Source organism: Alexandromys fortis, unplaced genomic scaffold, assembly GCF_014885135.2.
Source record: "Alexandromys fortis isolate MF-2015 unplaced genomic scaffold, M_Fortis_MF-2015_v1.1 scaffold_6, whole genome shotgun sequence".
NCBI classification, from domain to species: Eukaryota; Metazoa; Chordata; class Mammalia; order Rodentia; family Cricetidae; genus Alexandromys; species Alexandromys fortis.
This window is the reverse complement of record NW_026067902.1, coordinates 10,632,877-10,655,283: the sequence shown is the minus strand read 5'-3', so window position 1 is coordinate 10,655,283 and position 22,407 is coordinate 10,632,877. Positions and strand designations below refer to the sequence as shown.

Genomic DNA, 22,407 nt, shown 5'->3' with positions numbered 1-22,407 from the left:
TAAGAAAGTTTGACGCCAGGGGAGGACGGGAATAAAGGAAAGCGGAAGGAGAGCTGAGTCCATCACCTAACACTCCTGTCCCCACAGATGGAGCCAGTACAGCACCTGCCTCGCACCTCCTGAAACTATGTTCCTAAGTTATGTCAAAGAGTTCTTCACAGCAACAAAAAAGTAACCAATACAACTGGTGTGAGTTTAAACCACACTAAAAATTAGCAAACAGGTACCTCAAAATTTCCTGAATTACGACACAGGTCCAGTGTATGCTTCACTGACAAATTCTCTGACTGTTTTAGATTGGCCTTTTCTGAAGTATGCTGTTATAGTTCACGAGGAGGAGGCTATAATTATATCCTCAAAAACCAAAAATATTTTTAAAACATATATGGCTTACTGAAATTGGATGTAAAATTAAAATAAAAGGTAGATTTTTTTTTTAGTTCAAGTACATTGCTTTGCTTTAGCTTTAAGTATCTTAAATGCAAAAACAAATAACAACAACAAAAATTCAGTAAAGTATTATAATTTCATTTCTATGGCTGTGATAACGACCTTGACCAAAAGCAATCTTTGACAGTAAAGAGTTTATTTGGCTTAAAACCCCAGGTTACAGTTCATTATAGAAAAGGAAGTCACAGTACAGAGTTTGATCCACTTCATAGCCACAAGCAAGAGCAGAAGAGAGAATACACCCATGCTGCTCAGGTAGCTCTCTTCATTCCTAGACAGTCCAGGGCTCAGCCGATGAAACTGTGCTGCCCAGTCAAGGTTGGTCCTCCTAGCAAGACAGTCCCCCACAGACCAACCTGATCTAAGTAATTTCTCAAATTAAATTCTCTTCCCAGGTAATTCTAGATTGTAGCAAGTTAACATTTAAAACTAACCACCAAGCTGGTAAGATAGCTTAGTGAGAAAAGGCACTTGCCACTGAGCCAAATGGTCTGAGCTGGATTCTTCTGAAGCCTAGCAGAAAGAAAGAACCAACCAACTCCTCTGACCTCCACACACTCACTGCAGTGCATACACACCACACAAATACAAATAAATGTTTAAAAAAGGAAAGTTAAAATATTAAAGGAAAACAAACAAACAAACAAACTAGTCTCAAGCATAACACTGGACAGGAGATGAACCATTTTACCTGTTTTCTTTCTCTTCAATGAACTCGTGGTCACTGAGTTCCGGGTACTGCACCACATTGACACGGACAGGCTGTGCACTCTGAAGCAGTCTTCGCACATCCTGCACCCGTAGATCTTCACTCCATATTAATGACATAACCTCATGATTCAGGTCATTCATGCCATCGTCTTCCTCCTCAGCCTCGGTTCCTGAAGACACATCTGATGAGAGTACCTGCATAACAGACTTTACTGTAGTGATTTGAAAGGCAGTTGTGAGTCTAGACTGAGAGGGCAAACAGGTTAATGGAACACAACTCTACACTAGAGGTAAGCATAACTGCTAGGCTTCTTGAAGTCACTAACACTGTCATACAAGCTCAGCTCTTCCGCACTGGGAGAGCACTGTGTCACCCAAGCTGGTCACACCTCCTGATCCCATTATCACCCTGAGCCTACCTAAGTATGTAGTTCCTACAAATCTTCAGAGTACTGCACTGGAGTCATTCTTTATTAAACTGAAGAAATGAGTTTATATTTAGAGTTATAATCAGGGAGTTGAATCTACTAAAACAATCCATTTGCTAATTTTTTTTTTTTTCAGGGAAGCCAGTTACTCCAAACAGAAGATGAGGAACTCACTATTAGTGCAGGACTGATGCCCACTTCAACATTAACAGAAGCAGAGGAATAAAACCTGGAAGGACACACCAGCAAAGGCTGACGGAAGCAGCAAAAGGCTTGGATTGTGAGTGGTTTTCACTTTCCATTTCTACACATCTTTTAGAAAGGGAACCTCACCTGTGCTCTCTTGCAGGGCTTCCCAGCCCCGTGCTTCAGTCTGACCACAACACAATCTTCTACAATGTTATACTCTCAAGCAAAGTTCTACACTCCAATAAAAGATTAGGTCCTAATTAAAATGCTTGAGTTTTCTTATTAGTGTGTAGGAAACAAAGCTAGCTTGGGAAAAAATACATAACCAGATAAAAACTCACTTTGGTTCCTATGGAATAACTATCAAAAACAAACTATAACCATGCTCTACACAGCACTTCCTCCAAGAGCCCACACACGACAGTGCTTCCCTAAGATAGGATCTATGCCTAGTGCCATGCTTGCACATCAGAATTGCCTAAGGACACATTTCTCAGAATGTCTGCCATCATTAGACAATTAACTGTATTCTAATGGATAACTTAGCTAGAGAACATAAACCCAAACAGCAGAATCAAGTTGAAGTTTAGCCTCAAATAACTGAAGAAACAAAATTTAGACAAACTTGCCTAGGCTGCTGTTTAAATAATTTATAGATTAATATTTATAGTGTTTATGAGCTGAATGGCTCCCAGCAGCAAAAGAAATGTAAATGCCAAAGATCTTTGTGTGCATCTGTGTGTTGTGTTTTGGGGACAGGGACTCACTATGTAGTTCAGGCTACTTTTGAACTCATGGTGACTCTCCTGGCTCAGTCTTCCAAGTTCTGATTACAAGCAATGTACTACCACACCTGGATTTTCTTGGTCAAGAAAATAAGAATGGATTTATATTTAAAACAGGACAAATACAAAGTTAACTAAAGTTGCGATTTATACATAAATTTGAGATTAGACTCCTGTGGGAACTGATTCTAGCTCAAGTCTTAGGCAGGCAACTGTTGGGTTAGGAGAGCCACAGTTACAGCACACCGACGCTGATGTGCTGGCTCACAGGCTAGCACAACAAGCCTGGTTCCCACGGTGTGCTCAGAGATGTCACACAGATCTCTGTGAGCCCTATGCCTGTCTGCCTGGTCTACAGAGAGATCCTGTCTCAAAAACAAACAAAAAATGTTGCTCATTTCTGGGCTTCTTAGAACCCACCCTGAAACAGGTATAAAGAAGGAGAGCGTCTTTAAGGCACCTAAATAACTAACCCTAGTGGAGAACATATTCTTCCTCATCAGGCTTCAATCTTCCTGTTACTCAGGGATTGTGCAAATATATATTATACCTATTTAAAAGGCTAAATTCAAGAAATCCAATCTCTTAAAAAATATGAATGAGAACACAATTATTATTGCAGTCAGCCAAATTGAGGGTACAGAGGCTCTCGGTTTTTCTGTGTAGTTAACTGCTGCTTCCACAAGTACAAGTAGCTGAACAGGCATGGCCAGTGGCTTGCTGACTCTGTGCCTGTCCTGACTCTGGGCAGAGAAAAGTACAGGCAACACAGGGCAGTCACCAAGTCCACAGCTTCCGTGTTCAATTATAAATCTGACTTACAAAAGGCAAACTGTGAGCACAGTTACCATAATGTAAAGGTTCAAAGGGAAAAGAAGGCAGTTCCACTCTGACGTTATCTGAGGCTAAACTGAACTTGCTGTGTTGATACTCACAGATTTGCCTCTGGGTAGGTTTCCTTCACACGCCTGCTTGGAAAGATCCTGCCGTCCAATCAAGAGGCAGACAGCTTCCGACCAGTCTGAATCAGGCTGCTCCCGACAGTGATAGATTGCATCCCTGATGGGAAGAGCAATCCCAAAGGGAAGAGTCTCCAAATCTCTTAAAGTGAAACCTTGGAGGAAAACAAAGGAAGAGAGGCTTTTCAGTTAGATGTGCCACTTCCCTAATCATCCTCAAACTAGTGGGTCAACAAACACTGAAGTCCACCAGCACTAAGAGCGGACAAAGACAGGAAACAGCAGTAATTTTCACCATAACTAACAGTGCTATAAACTGGTACCATTACCCTAGGAGTTGGCAAGAAAAGGTATCTCCACTCCTCTGGTCACAAAGAACACTGCGCACATGTGTACCAAGATATAAGAATAAAAATATCAAGTAGGAACTTTGTTTCATTATGGTGACTAGAAAGGGGAGGAAGGCAAGTCCCACTGTCTGTCTTCAATAAATGACTTAAAACTATATGAATCAGCTCAGGTGAACATGGTACTTGTATGTACATAGACAAAACACTCAAACATACATTCCTAAGAAAAATATAAAGATGACTAATGAAGAAAAGCAAGGCAAAGGTCATATATAGGTAGGTGAATGCACTTGCACTGGTCACATTCTGTTTTAAATGCAGGTGACCAAAAACCAAATTTACTTTATTATTACCCTCTATATTCCCATTTCACACACTCTTTTGTATGAATATATTCATACAATATTCAATATATTTTTATTTAAGATACTTGTAATGCTCAGACCATTCAAATTTCTATTCTATTTCTTTTCTAGAAACATTCTAAACTTCACAATATTATCCATTATTCATGATATAAAAGTTGATCAATTATTGAAGCAAAAATATTTCCTTATATAGGAATAACTTTTACTAAATTTTATATAATGGACAGAATTCATCTAATATTTTTCATTTACTCATCCTATATGTACACTGTAAGACAACTATTGTTATATTCTAACAAGTCACACAGAAAGAACTGAAAACCTTCATTGAGAACATTCTCTGGGTAAAATAACAAACACCTGGACATCACTGAAGTACTATTGAAGATACTAAATTTGGAGAGGTCTCAATTTTTTCCCCCAGCAAGGAACAGAATCCTAGTTAGCCTGGAATTCATTCTGTAGGTAAGGCTGGCCTCAAGCTCAGAGAGATCTGCCTGCCTCTGCCTCCTGATTGCTGTGATTAAAGGCATGTGCCACCTCTTCTGGCATGAGTAACTTTGCTTTTTGTCATTGTTGTTGTTTTTCCCAGTTTTTTTTTTTTTTTAAACAAATAATTTTACTACAATTTTAAACCTAGGAGCAAAGGTTTAAAAGGTTTGGAGCAGGAAACAAAGAATTTTCCTCTCTTCTTGTTAGCTGAGCATTCACTCATCACAGTGCATTTGAGAGCACTCTCTGAAGCGCTTACACGATTGACCTTAAATGATGCCAAAGTGCCCATTTCTGATATCTAAATGTAAGTCTCAGAATGGCTTCATATTTAGATGTACATTAACTAAAGTTTTTCATCTGAGACCAATTTACAAAGCTAGAGCTACTGCCTCAACCGATCCACAGGGAATAAAAATAAAGATTTCTAATGCCTTAAGATATAAAAGGCTGCCGGGCGGTGGTGGCGCACGCCTTTAATCCCAGCACTCGGGAGGCAGAGGCAGGCGGATCTCTGTGAGTTCGAGACCAGCCTGGTCTACAGAGCTAGTTCCAGGACAGGCTCCAAAGCCACAGAGAAACCCTGTCTCGAAAAACTAAAAAAAAAAAAAAAAAAAAAAAAAGATATAAAAGGCTGATGTCCCATCTACTCTTCTACAGGAAGTTGTGAACGCTCATCTTCAGCCTTTACAGACAACCAGAGCCTCGCCTCTCTTCTCGTGCTTCCCCAGTCCAGGGAGAGCAGGGAAGTCATGACAACACAGTCCCAAGAGGACAAAGCAGCTCTTACCTACATCGGTCATCCAGATAACCAATCTTTCTGCTAGACTGGAAACTGAAGCAGAATGCCGGAAAGTAAACCTACCGAGAATAAAATAAAACAACATTAAACACAAACATCTAACATTGCTACCAATTTTAAATATGAAAGCACAATCTCAAACAAATTACCTGTTTTCTTCCTGTTCTGCTTGTGACTTCTGGGGGGCTGAAAGGCAACAGATGGAAACTTTATTTTGATAGACATTCTGGCAAATAACATACAGAAGATATCTATAGATAAAAATTCATTAACCAAAAACTCCTTCAAAATAAAAAAAAAAATCAAGTAGTACTGTGGCAAGCTGCAACAGACAGCCGTTTCCTTTAGACTAGCATAGTCCTATATAGCCACACTGAGAATAGCAGCCAGGTGTGTCAGGTTTTAAGTAACCTGGAATCTGAAATTCAGTTGTGGTTGTAGACTGAACAGTATTATAAAGAATAAGATGGGTCTCTAAAACAAGCACTAATGAACATTTTAACATTCTACTTGGGATTCACAAACATTGTAACAACTTACTTAAAGTTACTTTGGATAAATACTGCAAGGCTTCATCAGAAACACAACTTTACAACTTACTTAAAGTTACTTTGGATAAATACTGGGAGGCTTCATCAGAAACACAACTCTCATCACCAAGGATGTAGAGTGCAATGCTCTGAAGAGGAAAAAAAGGAATCTGTTACTTGTTTTTGTTGTTGCTTTTTTTTAATTCAGTTGTTTTGGTTATTTTTGTTTATGAAACAGGCTGTCATGTAGTCCAGAGTGACATCAAATGCCCCAAAGATCTGAGGCTGGTCTTGAACTACTGAGCCTCCTGCCTTTGACTCCCTAATGCTGGGATTACAAGAAATGTGACCCCACACCCAGATGAACCTGTTCTTATTAAATGAAGTGAAAGAAGAAAGGAAAGCACAAAGGAGAGACTCATGCATTTAGGGGTCCAACACTACAAGGCTGGACAACATTATATAACCACGTGACTACTATCACCCTCACACACCCCTTGTGTTCTGTCAGCAAGCCTTCTCCACAAACATTAGAAATAACTCGCCTGCTCTCCTGCCCCCAGCCCATCTGTCCTACAAGATGTATATGGGCTGGCACAGCAGAGTCTTTCCAGTTCTACTGTACAACACAGCACAGGCATGAGATTTATCTTTATGCCACAACCACTAGCATGTTCCTCTCCACTGCTGAGTAGCATCTATTACAGAGATGTCAACTTAGTACATCTACTCGGGCTGAAGAGATGGTTCAGTGATTAAGATCGCTGGCTGCTCCTCCAGGGGACCCAGGTTTAATTCCCAGCACCTACATGATGCCTCTCAAATATCTGTCCTATCTGTAAATCCAGTCCATGGGCTTCTAGCCTCCATGGGCACTGCATTGCACATGGTACACAGTAAGTATACTTGCAAGCAAAACACCCACACAAGCTAAATAAAATTAATGATTTCAAAAAAGCCTTTTTAAATTAAGGGACACACAGGTTATTCCCAGCATGCATAGGTTATAAGAAAACTGATTCATGCCTTTACATGCAGGTCTTTGTATAGCCAATATATTTCATACCAGAGAATATAAACCTGCTTTGAGTTATGGTAAATATATGTTAACATTTTTAAAATTTTGGAGCATTCTTTTATTACCATTAGCAAAGTCAAAGTTTCATCTGCTCAATACTCAACCATGGTTTAAGTTATCCTTACAGATACCTAGTCATATCCTAACAGTACCTAACAGTAGTAGCTATTCAAAAATCTCATTTAGCCTTCAGTTTGTTTAGAAACAAATTAACTCAAAAACAATACCAAAAAAAAAAAAAGAAAACCAATTCAAATAAATTAAGATCACACACAAAAAAATTATTTCTGTACAGTGTATGTTGCTGTATGTATGCATGCACATTCCTGTTGAGTGTTCGTATGTGAGTATGGACATGTGCATGGCACAGGACACATATAAACGCCAGAGGACAAACTCATATGCTGGCTCTTGTCATCCACCTTCTTCGTGGCAGGGGTCTTTTAGTGATGGGTCCTCTAGAAGAGCAGCCAAAAGATCTTAATCACTGGGTCATGTCTTCAGCCTCCCAAGCAGGGGCTATTAGTCACTGTTGTGTAAATCAGGGCCTGCAAGCTTCTAAGGAATCCTGCCATCTCTGCCTCCCATTTCCCTGGAGGCCCTCTGAGATTACAGATGTATATCATGGCATCAAACATTACATCAATTCTGAGATTCAAACTAGCCATACTTACAGGGCAATCACTTCACCCACTGAGGCAACAATATCCTTATTTATAAGTATCTCCATAAATAACTCAAAACCCCAAAGACCTATAGCAGTATTCCAATAAGAGGTACATAAATTTGGGAAATTCACAGAACAGAAGTTACCAGGGCTAAAAGGGAAAAGGAATAGGAAATTACTGTTGAATGGTGCACAGTCCATGGCTGTGTTACAGACAACTAAACGCCTAGGAGGCAAGCCTTTTGGGCATACTTGTAATTGTCAAGATTAAGGTTAGCCTCTGAGAATGCCTGAGGAATTACCTTGATTATGATAACTGATGTAATTTCTGGTGGAACCACTTCCTAGGCAGAGGATCCCAGACCATATAAAATGAGAGCACAAACTAAGGACTTAGGCATGAATTCACTGGCTTCTGCTCTTGACTGTGGATATGATGTGACTGACTAGCTGCTGCAATTTCCTGCCACCTTGACCTCTGCTCAGTGATGGACTAAAGCTGGACTTGTGAGAAATAAGCCCTTCCTCCCCTAAGTTGCTTTTCTCAGGTGTTTAATCACAGCAACAGGAAACTAAACTAAGATGGGGTAATGAAAAAATTTTGGAGAAAAGATGGTGGGGGTGATGATTACATATGTGAATTAAGGGGAAAAAAAAAAACACAGAACTGCCTACCTAGAGCCATGGAAGACTGAGAAAGCCCTGTTCAACACGAAGAAGAACAGAACAGAACAGAACAGAACAGAACAGAACAGAACAGAACAGGACAGAGAAGGGCAAGAAGAAAGAATATTTACAGATTTCTAACTTTGAAAGGAGGGGATAAAAGCAGTAGGAATCTCTTGTATTTCTGGAAAGATCCCTAATAGGCCTTTCATATACTGCCTCGGCATCAAGAAACAGAAGCATATGTGCCAAGAACTCAACTTTACTAATGCCCTCTGGTTCCATACACAAGTTTGAGGTTTGTATTAACTATTCAAGATGAACAACATTCTAAAAATATATTTCTTTGAAAAATATTTCAACAGGATTTTCAATAACCATAGGTCAACTGATTATTAAATAGGCAAAGGTTATAAAACTGTTAAGACAACTTCTAAAGAGAATAATAATGGAAAGAAGAGTAGTACAAACCAATTTTAAGGTTTACTATGAAACTACCACAAATAAGACCAAGTGGAGAACACATAGATCAATGAACCAGGTTTCCCCAAAGTTCAAACCTGGAAAAGAAGTGGTTAACAGACTTGACAAAAGCACAAATGCAAAAAAGGGATGGCCGTGTCAACAACCAGTGTTCAAAGAGCTAGCCAGCCAGAGTAAAATACTCTCAAGGCATGGTTAGTTAGGGTGTAGTGTTATCCTAGAACCATGGCAGTTGGGATGCTGAGGCAAGACCACCTTGAACTGGTCGACATGGTAAGATGCTACGTGAAAAAAACAAGAGAGAAAGGCTTTCTTGGCAGAACAACAACACAAAGTCAAAGGAGGAGACAGCAGCAGCAAACCACATTTTGACAAAAACTACTCAGCAGAAACCTCTAAACAAAATCATAGTCACTAGATGCAATTAAAAAGCACAGTAAGACAGACTACAGAGCAACCAGATTGACAAAAACCAAGAAGGAAAGACAAGTATCAAATAACTGACAAGAATTCTAGGCAACCTCTCATCACTGCTGGAGGCAATATGGAACAAACAGATACTCGGGAAAGCAGTTGGCGATTTCTGTAAAGACAGGTATATACTTAGCATATAGCCATCAGTCCCAATCCTCTGTTCTCACCCTATGGAAACGAAAACTTATGTTGACATTAAAGTCTGTGTGTGACCTTTAGAGTATCTCTATTTATAATTGCTAAAACCTGGAACCAACCCAGCTATCACATAAGCCAATCACAAGGGCAGCAATGCAGTGGACTGTCAGCAACAGAAGCCAGGATCTGGTAGCACGAATGACAACTTGGATATATCTCAAAAGAGTAATTTTAGAGAGAGGTGCTACAAACGTTCAGTATTCTAATTAAAATGGTAATCATGAAACTATTCATCTGCTGAAATTTATAGAACAGTATGGGGGGAGAGAAACACTGTAATTTTACTTTATATGTGTACATGGGCATGCTGTTTGTTCTATATATGACAATTTAAAGAAAAATAAAACTAAGTAAGACAGTCAATACTCCAGATACATACCAAGACCACGAGCCTGCTCCTTTCGCAGACCCCAGGAAGGTAAGGATAGGGTGGCATTCCTTCGCCCTTCAGACAAGAACTCACCCACTGATAAATACTTGGCGGCTCAGACGTAAAAAACGTGGGATGATGCAGAAATCCTGACTGACCTTTAGAATATATAAATGTTTAGAAAGGCACACAAATATATAAGACAAAAACAAGGTCACAGTATTTGTCTTTTCAAATTATAAGAATTATATTTTCAAGTATTATCCAAAATGAATATTTTTGTCACAGTAGATAGCTGATTATTTATAAATTTAAATTATTTCTAATTTACTCCATTATAAATAGAAATTCAGCAATATCATTTACAAACCATATACCAAGAGTTGGACAGATGGCTCATTAAAAGGCACCTGCCATCAAGCCTGATAACCTGAGTTCGATCCCTGGGTCCTACATGGTGGAAGGAGAGAACTGACTCCAAAAAGCTGTTCTCTAAATTCCACATATATGTAATGGCACATGCACACCCACACTCATCATGTATGCACCGCCACACACACAAAATACATATAAAAGTACATTTTAAAAAATAGTTTTTAAAGAATCTAACTTTTTTTTTTTTTTTTTGCCTAGTTCTATAAAGGTGAGAAAACAAAGGGACACGAAAGACTAAGCTCTGCTCTTTGAGTCCCTTCAGGTCAAGCCTAGACTGGAGCAGTGGAGAGAGGGATACGTGGTAACTACTAGTCCTATATGGCTACTGGGTATCTTAACTGTGGCTAGTGCCCTGAGGAACTAAACTTTTACAGTAATTAAAGTAAATATATAGCCATGGCCTCTACTGAACAGCACAGGTCAAGGATATAGCGTTTATGACACCAGAGGCTGTTTAAGCTTTGGAATAGGTAGTGTTTTAACTACATACTAAATAACTTATGTCTTACTTCAACTCAGTGGTCAAATGCTACCAATTTAAAACTGCCTGGCTAAAAAGACATCTATCCTCTCTGCTCTACCCCGAGACACAACAAACACCTCTGCACTACTCAGAAGACCTGCAGGGGTGTCAACACTCACCTTGATCAATCGTACACACTTGTCCAGTAGTTCTGACTAGAGTTGGGTAGTCTCTGTAGTAGTGATCCATGTAAGCCTCTAATTTTAAGTCCCTATAACAGTAAGAGCATACACAAAGGTGTTACAGCAGCCCCCGTCAGCTAACTTTTCAACTTAAAAAGCATGTTCATGAGAAAGCTTTCAGATCTGGAGTATTTTCATGGGTATCTGGTGTCACATGCAAGCGTCTGTCTAGACAAACTTCATTAAGGTTAAACTAGAGAAATAGCATGCTCTTGCTCCTTCCTGTTGTTTACTGGCCATGTGATCTGCGGTAAGTAATCTCTACAGACCACAGTGTTTTCTTCCAGAAGACAGAGACATATCTAAGCCACTCTGAGGCTTCTTAATTTTTTGTGCTGTTTTGCTCCCCCACCCCAGATGGAATAGTTTCTCTCAGACACAGTATTTCTAGCAGTCTTCCAAGCACTAGGATTACAGGCATATGCCACTACTCCTGGCTACTACAAGTTTTGAAGAATAAATAAAAAATGTATGGAAAATATAGGACATGGTGGCACACATCTGGAAATCCTAAAATTTGAAAAAATGAGGCAGGAGCATCTAAAGTTTTAGGTCAGCCATAGCTATAGGGGCAGGTGCTCTGTATCTTCTGAAAGCCATAAATTAATTAAATACAAAATGGCATTTGTGATGACAATGACCCGTCATGAGGGGATGAATCAGCAAATAAGCATGCCAAGTTTCAAAAGTATTTCAGAATCCTCAGGATCACAGAAGTCAGAGAACGTGCTATATCACCTTAATCAAGAGGCTGAAATACCAACTTGAACTGAGAAGGGGAGACTGGAGTTTTTCTAACGAGGCTCCTGACATATCACAGAAAGCAAGCCCTCTGAGGACCTAACGCAGTGTCCTAACAACATCTACCTTGCTAACTGAACAAGCAGGTCAACAAGGGAACAAATCCCTTCTCCCATTAGAGTATTCAACTTGAGCTCTTCATAGACAAGGTGAAGAACAAAGAAAATTGCAGGGATGTGAGGAAAGAGAAGAGTTGAAGAATCCAGACTAAGGTTCTGTGAAAAATCTTCTTCTTTCACCCTTGAACTTTCCAAAGCAGTCAAACACAAAGATTTGTTCAGAAGATGAGACTCAACGTTGTGATGGTAGTCTGAATTCAGTAAGTATTCCCAGTCCTAAGAAGAATAAAATGGACAATAATTACTTACATAGTGCTAGATGGAAATGTCATTTTAAAATAACCGCAAGGGGCTGCAGATGTTCAGCAGCTAAGAGTACATACTACTTTGGCAAAGGACCTGAGTTTGGTTCCCAGCACCCACAGCAGGTAGTTCACAACCACTTGTAACTTCAACTACAGGGGATCTGGTATCTCTGAACTCCATAGACACCTTCATTAAAACACAAAAGAAAACACCTGGAAACAGTCTACTGTCCTACAGGAGGGCAAAGCAAACTACAATATAGTCATAATTCTTGGTAATAAAAAGAACATACAACTGATACTTCCATCACCTGGATCATCTTCAGTACATTATGCTGAATGACAGAATACAGACTGTACTATTTCATCTACGACAGACACAACTAACGAATGGTCAAAAAATTCAAGTCCTTGCTTGATTAAAGATAAGGGGGAAAGGGTTGATTACAAATGCCACAAAGAGACAACATGGAAAGGTTCTGTGCTCTGGACCACTTTAGAATATACCATGGAATCTGAGGTATTTAAGTGTAAAGCAGAGAAATCTACATAAAAGGATAAATGCTGCTGGGCAATGATGGCACAGCCTTTAATCCCAGCACTCGAGAAGGAGAGGCAGGAGGATCTCTGAGTTTAAGGCCAGCCTTAAACTCCATCTATAGAGCGAGTTCCAGGACAGCCAGGAATACACAGAGAAACCCTGTCTTGAAAAAGCAAAAATATAAAACAAAAAAAGAGTAAATGCTGGCAAATAGTTGATCAATTACCAATAAATATGCACAAGTCTACCCTGAAATTATGTAAAAACATACATTTATACTAATTTTTGTATGATGATCAAAGACAAAATTAAATAAATGACAGAAAATGTAACAGATTTTATCCTTCAAAATAATATACTCAGAAGTAAAATTAAAAAAAGGCAAAAGATACTGGGAAAACTGACAATTAATAGGAATATTAGACATGGAACACCTGTACAAGTCTCCACAGATCAGTAACATTAGCAAGAAATAACCATGCTTACATCATCAGATCCAGTGTCAGAAGGCCTCGCTTTTTTGGGTGCAATGACTGGGGAAAGTGATCCTTCAAAGTCAGACTGAAAAACAACCACAAAGCAGACGACAAAATCATGACATTATTATTGTTAATTAGCCAATTTAAGGATTCAGGTGTCAGTTCTGCTAATTAGAGAAACGGAATAAAGTCACTAACACTCTTCTCTTCACCAGCACATGGGGTGCAAATCTCTTCTTAGTCACCACGGAGCGTCTGATCTCCAAAATATACAAAAGAACTCAAGAAACTGGTCATCAAGAGAACAAATAATCCAATAAAAAAAAAAAATGGGGTACAGACCTAAACAGAGAACTCTCAACAAAGGAATCTCAAATGGCTGAAAGACACTTAAGGAAATGCTCAAGAACCTTAACCTTCAGAGAAATGCAAATCAAAACAACTCTGACACCTGTAAGAATGGCCAAGATCAAAAACAGTAATAACAACTTATGCTGGAGAGGATGTGGGGTAAAGGTACAGCCTCTTTGGAAATCAGTATGGCGATTTCTCAGAAAATTAGTAAACCACCTACCTCAAGACCCAAAAATACCACTCTTGGGTATATATCCAAAGGATGCTCAAAGGATGGTAACAAGGACATGTGCTCAACTATGTTCATAGCAGCACTGTTTGTCATAGCCATAACCTGGAAACAACTTAAATGCCCTTCAACCAAAGAATGAATAAAGAAGATGTGGTACATTTACACAATGGAGTACTACACAGTGGAAAAAACTAATGGCATCTTGAAATCTATATCAGTATCATGTTTATGTAAAAGGCACCATTAAAAGTGTCTACAACAGCTATTCTTGGGAATGGGGGACAATTGCTTGCTCCTTCCTCCGTTTTCCAAATCCTCCTCAGTGAGAAAATATACTTTCATAATGAAGAGGAAAAAGAGTTTTCTGTTGGTTTTTTTTAATTTTTTTTTCTAATGGATTTACTAGCATGAGGCCAAAACACATAGTTAAGTACATCTGAGTTTTGGGGACAAAGGCTAAGTATATTCTGTAGTGACTGCTTCACAGTCCCAAGCATGGCTGTCTGGAGAGTGCTCTCCAAAGGAATGACCACACCCACACTAAAGGCATCACCTATGAAGGCCCTGCAGAAAAATGACTCGGAGGCCTGAGAGGCACACAGCTTTACATTGCTAACAGTGTTCTCAGACTAAAGAACTTTAAATGAGCAAATCACAGGTCTATGAGCTCTCTGACTCACCATCTACAAGACCAAGATTGCCATTTGTAGTCATTTTACAAAGATGAACTGAGAAACAGTCCAAACTCAGGCATTAGTAACACGTGACTGCAATCCCAGCATCTGGGAGGCAAAGTCAGGAATATGGTGAATTAAAGCCCCGCCTGGGCTACATATACAATAAGACATTAATTTAATAAAAGTCTAAGTAAAATGTGCTTTAACACATTATAAAGACTCAAAGCATATTGAGTATTTGAATTATGATCTATAAATACAATACGCCACAGTACTATTCCAACATCATAAATACGACATACCTGTTACTGTGTGTGTCAGTCTCTCGTGTTATGTAGTTATGCAAGCACTACATTTACAAAGGACAAATGAAGAGAGCAACTGTATTTACTTACACTTCGGGTCCATGCTAAGCGATCTGTGTTATAACCCATCATGTTCAAGAGACAGATGACAAATAAACTCCATTCTGAGTGGTAACTGGGGCCTCCCGGAGCACTGTGGACATTGTACCACTTGACGAGCATCTGAACTGCTATTTCTTTTGGCAGGATGAACTTAATTGCTTGCAGACACGTTTGTACTATTAAAAGCAAACACTGATTTCAGTATGTTTCCTATGCATATATTCTTTCCTCCTTTCAAATGGAAAGGTTTAAATGACTACTATGTCAAGGCCAGCCACCAGGAAAAGACTGTCATTAAGGAGCCAATCGAGCACAAACATTACCTCATCAATGTCAACCACTTTAAACCAACTCTACAGCTGTCAGATCCCTAATTCTGGGTTAGAAATAGGTGTGCATATAGCCCAGTTCACCCGAGATAATCTTGATTTACAACCACTGCTCCAATAACTATTCATTTTTCATTCTCAAATTGTCCGAGCTTGAATAATAAAGTTTCCTCTGTGAAAAATATCTAACTTCTCAATCAATAAATTTACACAAGCCACTGATTAAAGCCTTCAGATACAACATCCACACAGGCACCTACCCATAGGAATGCTTAGGGGGCACTCAAGATGCTCTGAACGAGTGAACACTCCTGTCAACCAAAACTGCAACTTTTAGTTTCTAAAGTGGCTTCCCTCGCCAACTACAATTGAGAGAGCCAAGGGTACTGCCTGCTACAAACGACAAGGATCTGCGATTGGAAATAAATGGTTCCAGATAGCAGTTTTCATTCTCATTCCCTCCCCTCCATCACTGTCACTGACTCCATCTTTTGCAGCACAACCTTTTCCTCACCAATCGGCTTTATGAACACAAACACTGCAAAGATTAGAAGCAAATGGCAACGCATCGTAGAAAAACCAAAGAGGCAAGTATGTCATAGCTGAAAACAAAATAAGAATTCTTAATAAATTAAGAGAAAGAGGAACCACTACAAGCAGAAACTGAGCTGGAGAGATAACTTAGCAGTGAAGAACACCAGCTTCTCCTGTAGAGAACCTGGGTTCAATTTCTAGCACTTATATAGCAACTCACAACCACCCACCACTCTAGTTAAAGGCAATCTACTGCCCTCTGCTGGCCTCCATGGGCACTGCACTCATGTGCTGCATAGACATACATGCGGGCACATACATAAATAACTCCTTTAAAAAAAAAAAAAAAAAAACAGAAAACTGTCTCCACCAACTGCGTGATACATCTAACTGGGAACACACAGAGTATAGTCTGACTCACACATACCTAATTCCGAGGTAGCCACTTCAGGGATAGTGATCCTAACCATGGAGCCATTATTCAGTTCCTAGTGAAAGAATGGAAACAAGGGAAAAAAAAAAAAAAATTTTTTTTTTTTAAAAAAAAATTAAAAAAAAAACACACATACACACACACACATATATATATAGTAATTTGTACCATCATCTGCCTGTTGAAGCAAAATCCAGTAAAATTAAAAACTACATTTTTCAATCAGAAATGAATGTTTCTAAACAAATATGCATTTTTGCAAAACACTTTCAAAATCTTTGTTTTAATAGTGTCCACTTCCTTCCAAATGCTGGGACTAAAAGCATGTGCCACCATGCCTAGCCAAGTGTCCACTTTTTATACAAACACTACGAGACACCATTATTAAAAGGTAACTTTCACCAAAAAGATAAAAGCATGGCAATGTGCAATTAATGGATTAAACATGCTTGTTTTAAATAAAATAATTAAATAGTTTTATTAATTACTTGAGAATTTCAGGTGATGTGCTTTTAACATAGTCACTTCCCTATCCCCAAACCCCAGAAACTATTGACTCCCCACAGCAACTCAGTGAGGGGTGGGCTTCAGTAAATGTTTAGTAAAGAAATCTCAGAAAATAGAAGCAGAATTAAACAGTACAAAATGATAGTATATTTTAAAAATTATGAGATAAAGAAAGGCAAAGCAGCTCAGCAGGTAAAAAGCAATTATCTTGAAAGCCTGGTAACTCGCATTCAACCCACGTGAAGGTGGAAGGAGAGAACCAACTTCACAAAGTTGTCCTCTGACTACAACATATATGCGCACCCCACATACACACATCATATACACAATAATAAATGCTTTAAAATCACTAGAAAAGTTCATTTTCATACATAATTTTACACCCTGCCCAATGTGAAGTGTTCAGACAAACAGCCGCCGGCCAGTTCGCCCACCTCTGCAGAAGGACTTACTAGAGTGACTCTGTTATGAACAGGGTCTCGCACAGAATGAATGAAAGTTCCAAGCTGCTGGAAAGTGCAATCCTCATTGTAGAGAGAATCATTAAGTTTTGTTGAAGAATCCCTCAGTTCTGGAACTGGAGACAACAGAACCACCTACAAAAAGTCACAACACAGATGAAGGACTATTTGAGAATTAAAGATAAAGAACTATACTTTTGCATATGCTTTGATGATTCCAATCATTCTGCTCCAGGAACAATGAACCTGCAATAGGCCAAACTCTTCACAGAAAACTACAAAAAGCAACTGACCGACAACATACATGCATACATACATAGCTACATTATGACACCCCTCAAATGCAGACTACTTGTCTCCAGGCTTTCTTTCCAGCCTGGTAGGCACCAGTACCAGGCTAAGGTGCTCACAGAACTCAGTCTCATTTCCCAGTAGCACCCAACAGCCTCCAAGAGCACACGCTGCTGGCCGACACACTGTCACTGACACCTCTTCAGGACTGGTACATTACCCTCTTCCTTTGCAGCATACACCACACTCAGACCCTCTTTTTCTCTCCTATATTGACACAGGCTGCACTTGGCCGTCCTATCTTGAACCTGAAGAAAAACATACTTGGAACAAACCCTGATATGAGAAACTTCTTCTCACAAACTTACAAAGAAGCCAGGAGAACTGCACTCAGAACACTGTCATGTCACCCATCTTCCTTCAAGAACACACTGATAGGAGTGGCAATTCCAGTGATATCACTTACTAGCTTCTAACTCTGGACAACTAAGCTCCATGTACCACTGTGTATCCAACTATAAAGTAAGGACCAAGTATCTTCCAATCAGTAAAGTTGTTATAAAGCCTTAAATAGGAAAATACTGATAAAGCAAACAGTGTTGTTGTTGTTGTTGTTGTTGTTGTTATTCTATTATCCCACCTCTGCTATGCCTCACCCAACACACTTCTTACTCATTTCATAAATTGGTTGAGACTTTAGTTCATGTTAGGAGACAGAGATACATGGATCTTCTAGCTGGCTGGGTGATGGTAAACACTTTTATCCCAGCACTTTGGAGGCAGAAGCAGGCAGATCTCCATGAGTTCCAAGTTAGCCTGGTCTACACATAGTGAGTTCCCAGCCAGCCAGAGCTGTTACACAGAGAAACCGGGGGTGGGGTGTCTTCTAGTTCCATATGGTAGCGCATATCTATATAAGTTCCAACACTGAGAAGGAGAAGCAGGAGCTCAAGGTTATCTGGAGCTTTCACAGCAAGTTTGAGGTCAGCCTCGGGAAGTCTTTTGCACTCTCTTCTCCTGTGTTCACGCCCTTACCCTGAATACCTACTTCTATTTACCTTTCTTACCCTCAAAGTTCAGGCCAGGAATGACATGCCTCCCAGCAATGTGTACCCCCTTCAGTGGATGAAATAGTAGCAGTTTCTATTCCTCACTTACAACTCTTGACAGACTACCTTAAATTATGACTTCTTATGCAGACCACACATCTACTACATCCGGGTAAATTGTGAGATCTCTAGATAGAAAAAAAAAGAACCATTTTCACTTCTCCAAATCTTCAAAGAGCACTTCTCACAGCAAAAAGAATGTAGTGACCATCACTTGTGCTTGGAAACGCCTATCTGTGAATACTAACTAAAATTAAGTTAAACATGGAAAGAACTAAAACTTGACCACACTTCTTTACAACATGATTAACAGTTGACAAGATCTAATCTACTTCTTACCTCATCCATTGATCCAAGTAGTTTACCAAGAGGCTTGGGAGTAGTTATACCATCTAGGGGTGTACTAGGACGAGGCATCATGTTGGACATTGTCAGGGAAGGAGCTGGAAGTCCAGGAATAAAAACTTTCCCCACCTTTGAGCAATATGGAGGAGGGGAGAGTAGTGAATAGATCATATTCTTAAGTTAAATGCTTAGTCACATGAACAAATAGTCTTTATATATACTAAAGTTCATGACCATTAAACACAACACATATTTAACAACTTCTCAAATTAGAACAGCCAACTATGAATACCTCAGTATAAATTCTTTTGTTTGATTCAGGAAACTTTTTTATAGAAAAGCTGGAAAGAGATGTTAATATAGTCAAGATAGTATATAACATTCCATAACGTACATCTCAAGATTCGTATTTATATAAAATACAACTTTTTATAAAAACTCCAAAACAAGGAAAGCTAGACAAACTGCTCTTCAATGACACACACATAAGTGCAAAGCTAACAAAATCAAGAGGCGTTTACAGGAAAGCCAGGGTAGTGTTGGGGAAGCAGGTGGCGACTGCATTCAGAGAACAGAATAAAGCTACTGGCAGGCCAGGTATAAGGGGATTAAGGCAGGAGGTTCCCAAGACCTATGCTATTTATTGAGACTCTGCCTCAAAAATAATAATTTAATAAAAAAAAGTTACTGACAATACATTTTCTTCATTATTCCTCAAACTAAGCATATAATACTTATAAACATATAATATATTTATAATACTTATATTGTAGGGTTTTTTGTTTTTTGTTTTTGTGAGACAGGGTCTCACTATGTAGCCCTGGCTGTCCTGGAACTCACTATGTAGACCAGTCTAGCCTCGAATCCAGAAATCCACCTGCCTCTGCCGTCCACGTGCTGGGATTACAGGCGTGCACCACCATGTCCAGCTTAAGTATATATTTTTATTTTTTTATTTTTTTTTAAGTATATATTTTTAAACTTGACAAAAGTTACAAAAGGAAGCTACAACCAACATACATAACATTTAGCATAATAAAATGTTACAATGTTGGTGCTTCCCAAAGCTGCTCATCTTTCATTCCAAAACTGGTTTTTAAGGCTCTACCTACCCTCAATAAAGATTCCCATTTGGTGGAGACAGGTGCATAGTATCAATGCATTTAACAGGGAGCCCTCGTCCAAATTAGGACTGGCCTCCACAATTGGCTTCATTTCCCACTTAACAAGACTCTTCTGCCAAACTGCACAGAAGAATCAGAGCCAACTGTAAACGATGCAGACAGTTCTACCAAAAGCACAAAGCACTGCTTTTGACGTACCCGAACCACTCCTGTGTACAGCACCAAGTTCCCATTGCCTTCTAGTACCAACATGGTGTCTATCTTCTGAAAACAAAAAACAAAATCTCTTGTAGTTTGAGTAAATTAATTAAATTTTCAGAAAAATCTAGTAAAGGATAATGATTCGATGTGCATTTACCTCCACTGGGGCTGCATCTTTTGCATGGACATTGGTGACAGAGCCAAAGATGAGCTGGGTCTTGTCATTACTCTCTTGAAACTTTACACAACTAAATATCAAAGTAAAAACAGAAAGAAACAAGTCTTAAGAATGTCATTTGGGCCAGGCAGTGGTGGCGCATGCCTTTATTTTCAGTACTCAGAGACGGAGTCAGGTGGATTTCTGGGAGTTCGACGCCAGCCTGGTCTACAGAGCAAGATCCAGGACAGCAAGGGCTACATAGAGACTCTGTCTCAAAAAATAAATGCGGAAATAGGTCTGTGTTCACTACAGGCAGGGAGCAAGAGGACAGAGAGCATGGGATGGATACAGAAGAGCAGCAAATGGAAAATCTTCAGGGAGGCAAAAGAATACAGGTAAAACCAAAGAAAGATGTGTAGGTCATACTGATACCAGTTTCCTGACTTTAAAAACATGCTGCTGTTACATAAGATGTTACCACTGAGAGAGAAAAAAAACACACGGGGCCAGAAAACTAGAAGGCTCTGCAGGTAAAGCCCGACAGCCTGGGTTTAATCCCTAAAACCGTACAGTGAAGAAGAGAACAGAGATACCCTCAACGTGCCCTTAGACCTCCACTTGAATATCATAGGACAAACAGAGACACACACACACACAATGTATACAACGCAAAGATAAAAAAAAAGGCTTAAATTAAAAAAGACTTCATGATATAGAAGGACCTCACTACAATTTTGCAACTTGCAGTAAGCATAGTTGTTTTCAAATGAAAAGGAAAATGAGTAGACAAAACATGTGAACAGGCATTTCTCCCATGAAGTAAGCGTGTGCTAGTAGCCACATGAGAAAATGATCAATATCAAAAGCATCAGGAAGGGGTTGGAGAGATGGCTAGAGGTTAAGAGCACTGACTGTTCTTAACCACACTTGATTCCCAATACCAACATACCAGCTCACAACAATTAGTAACTCCAGTTTCAGGGGATCCGATGTGTTCTTCTGCCAAGAACCTTTGTGGGCACCAGGCATGCACACACAGACATACATGCAGACAAAACATACATACACAGAAAATAATTCTTTAAAAAAAAAAGCATCAGGAAAATATAAATAGAAATCACTTGACACTTCATTAGGGTGGCTGTAATCAAAGATGCTGACATCCAAAACTGTTCAGGATAAAGAGACACGAACCTTCACACATTGGAGGAAGAAATGCAAAACCACACAGCCTATTTGGCAATCAACCGGCCAATTTCTTGAAATATTCAACATGATTTACCAGTCATTCCAACAATTCCACTGCTGGGTATGTACCCAGGAAAAGCAAAATTATATATGCCCATACAAAGATATTTGCCCACAGGTTCCTAATTCACAGTGGTCAAAGCGAACAGTAGGCATCATACCGCATGCCTTTTATCCCAGAGGGAGGCAGAGGCAGGTGGATCTCTATGTGTTCAAAGTCAGGTTGGTCTACATCAGAGTTTCAGGACTTCCAGGGCTACATGAGATAAACTATCCATCAATTGGTAAGCAGGCAAATGTGTCTTATCTGTAAAATGAGTACTGTACAATAATGCTGAGGAAATTCTCATACATGTCCTAACAGAGTGGATCCTAAAAGTCACTATGAAAAGTGACAAAGTAGATCACCAGAAGAAAAGAAAAAAGAAAAATGAAACCGAAACCACCACCAAAACCACTTTTCTACGACAGGATGTAGACAAATGCCTTTAATTCCAGAACTTGGGAGGCAGAGGCAAGCAGATCTCTAAGTTTCAAGCTAGCCAGGGCAACAAAATAATAATAACATTTAAAAAAAAAAACATGACTAATATACAAGGCAGAAAGCCCCTAGAATGACTGCCTGAGGCTGGGAGCAGGGAAAGACTACTTGCAAATGGCAGAGGGTCCC

The 22,407-nt window shown here is 39.4% G+C and overlaps 1 protein-coding gene across 2 annotated transcripts in view; it reads right to left on the bottom strand.

Moving 5' to 3' along the window:
• Nucleotides 1-22,407, bottom strand: part of Anapc1 (anaphase promoting complex subunit 1) — a 77,093-nt gene that overhangs the window by 39,801 nt on the left and 14,885 nt on the right. For both annotated transcript variants that reach the window (XM_050133285.1, XM_050133277.1), the window contains exons 12-26: nucleotides 20,487-20,577; nucleotides 20,327-20,392; nucleotides 18,999-19,133; nucleotides 17,251-17,394; nucleotides 16,286-16,346; nucleotides 14,984-15,171; nucleotides 13,333-13,407; nucleotides 12,008-12,276; nucleotides 11,078-11,169; nucleotides 10,010-10,158; nucleotides 6,135-6,213; nucleotides 5,684-5,720; nucleotides 5,523-5,593; nucleotides 3,499-3,677; nucleotides 1,142-1,356 (exon numbers count right to left, since the gene is read on the bottom strand). In XM_050133285.1, coding sequence (XP_049989242.1) covers nucleotides 1,142-1,356; nucleotides 3,499-3,677; nucleotides 5,523-5,593; nucleotides 5,684-5,720; nucleotides 6,135-6,213; nucleotides 10,010-10,158; nucleotides 11,078-11,169; nucleotides 12,008-12,276; nucleotides 13,333-13,407; nucleotides 14,984-15,171; nucleotides 16,286-16,346; nucleotides 17,251-17,394; nucleotides 18,999-19,133; nucleotides 20,327-20,392; nucleotides 20,487-20,577 — 1,851 coding nt within the window. The remainder of the gene's footprint in view (nucleotides 1-1,141; nucleotides 1,357-3,498; nucleotides 3,678-5,522; nucleotides 5,594-5,683; nucleotides 5,721-6,134; nucleotides 6,214-10,009; nucleotides 10,159-11,077; nucleotides 11,170-12,007; nucleotides 12,277-13,332; nucleotides 13,408-14,983; nucleotides 15,172-16,285; nucleotides 16,347-17,250; nucleotides 17,395-18,998; nucleotides 19,134-20,326; nucleotides 20,393-20,486; nucleotides 20,578-22,407) is intronic.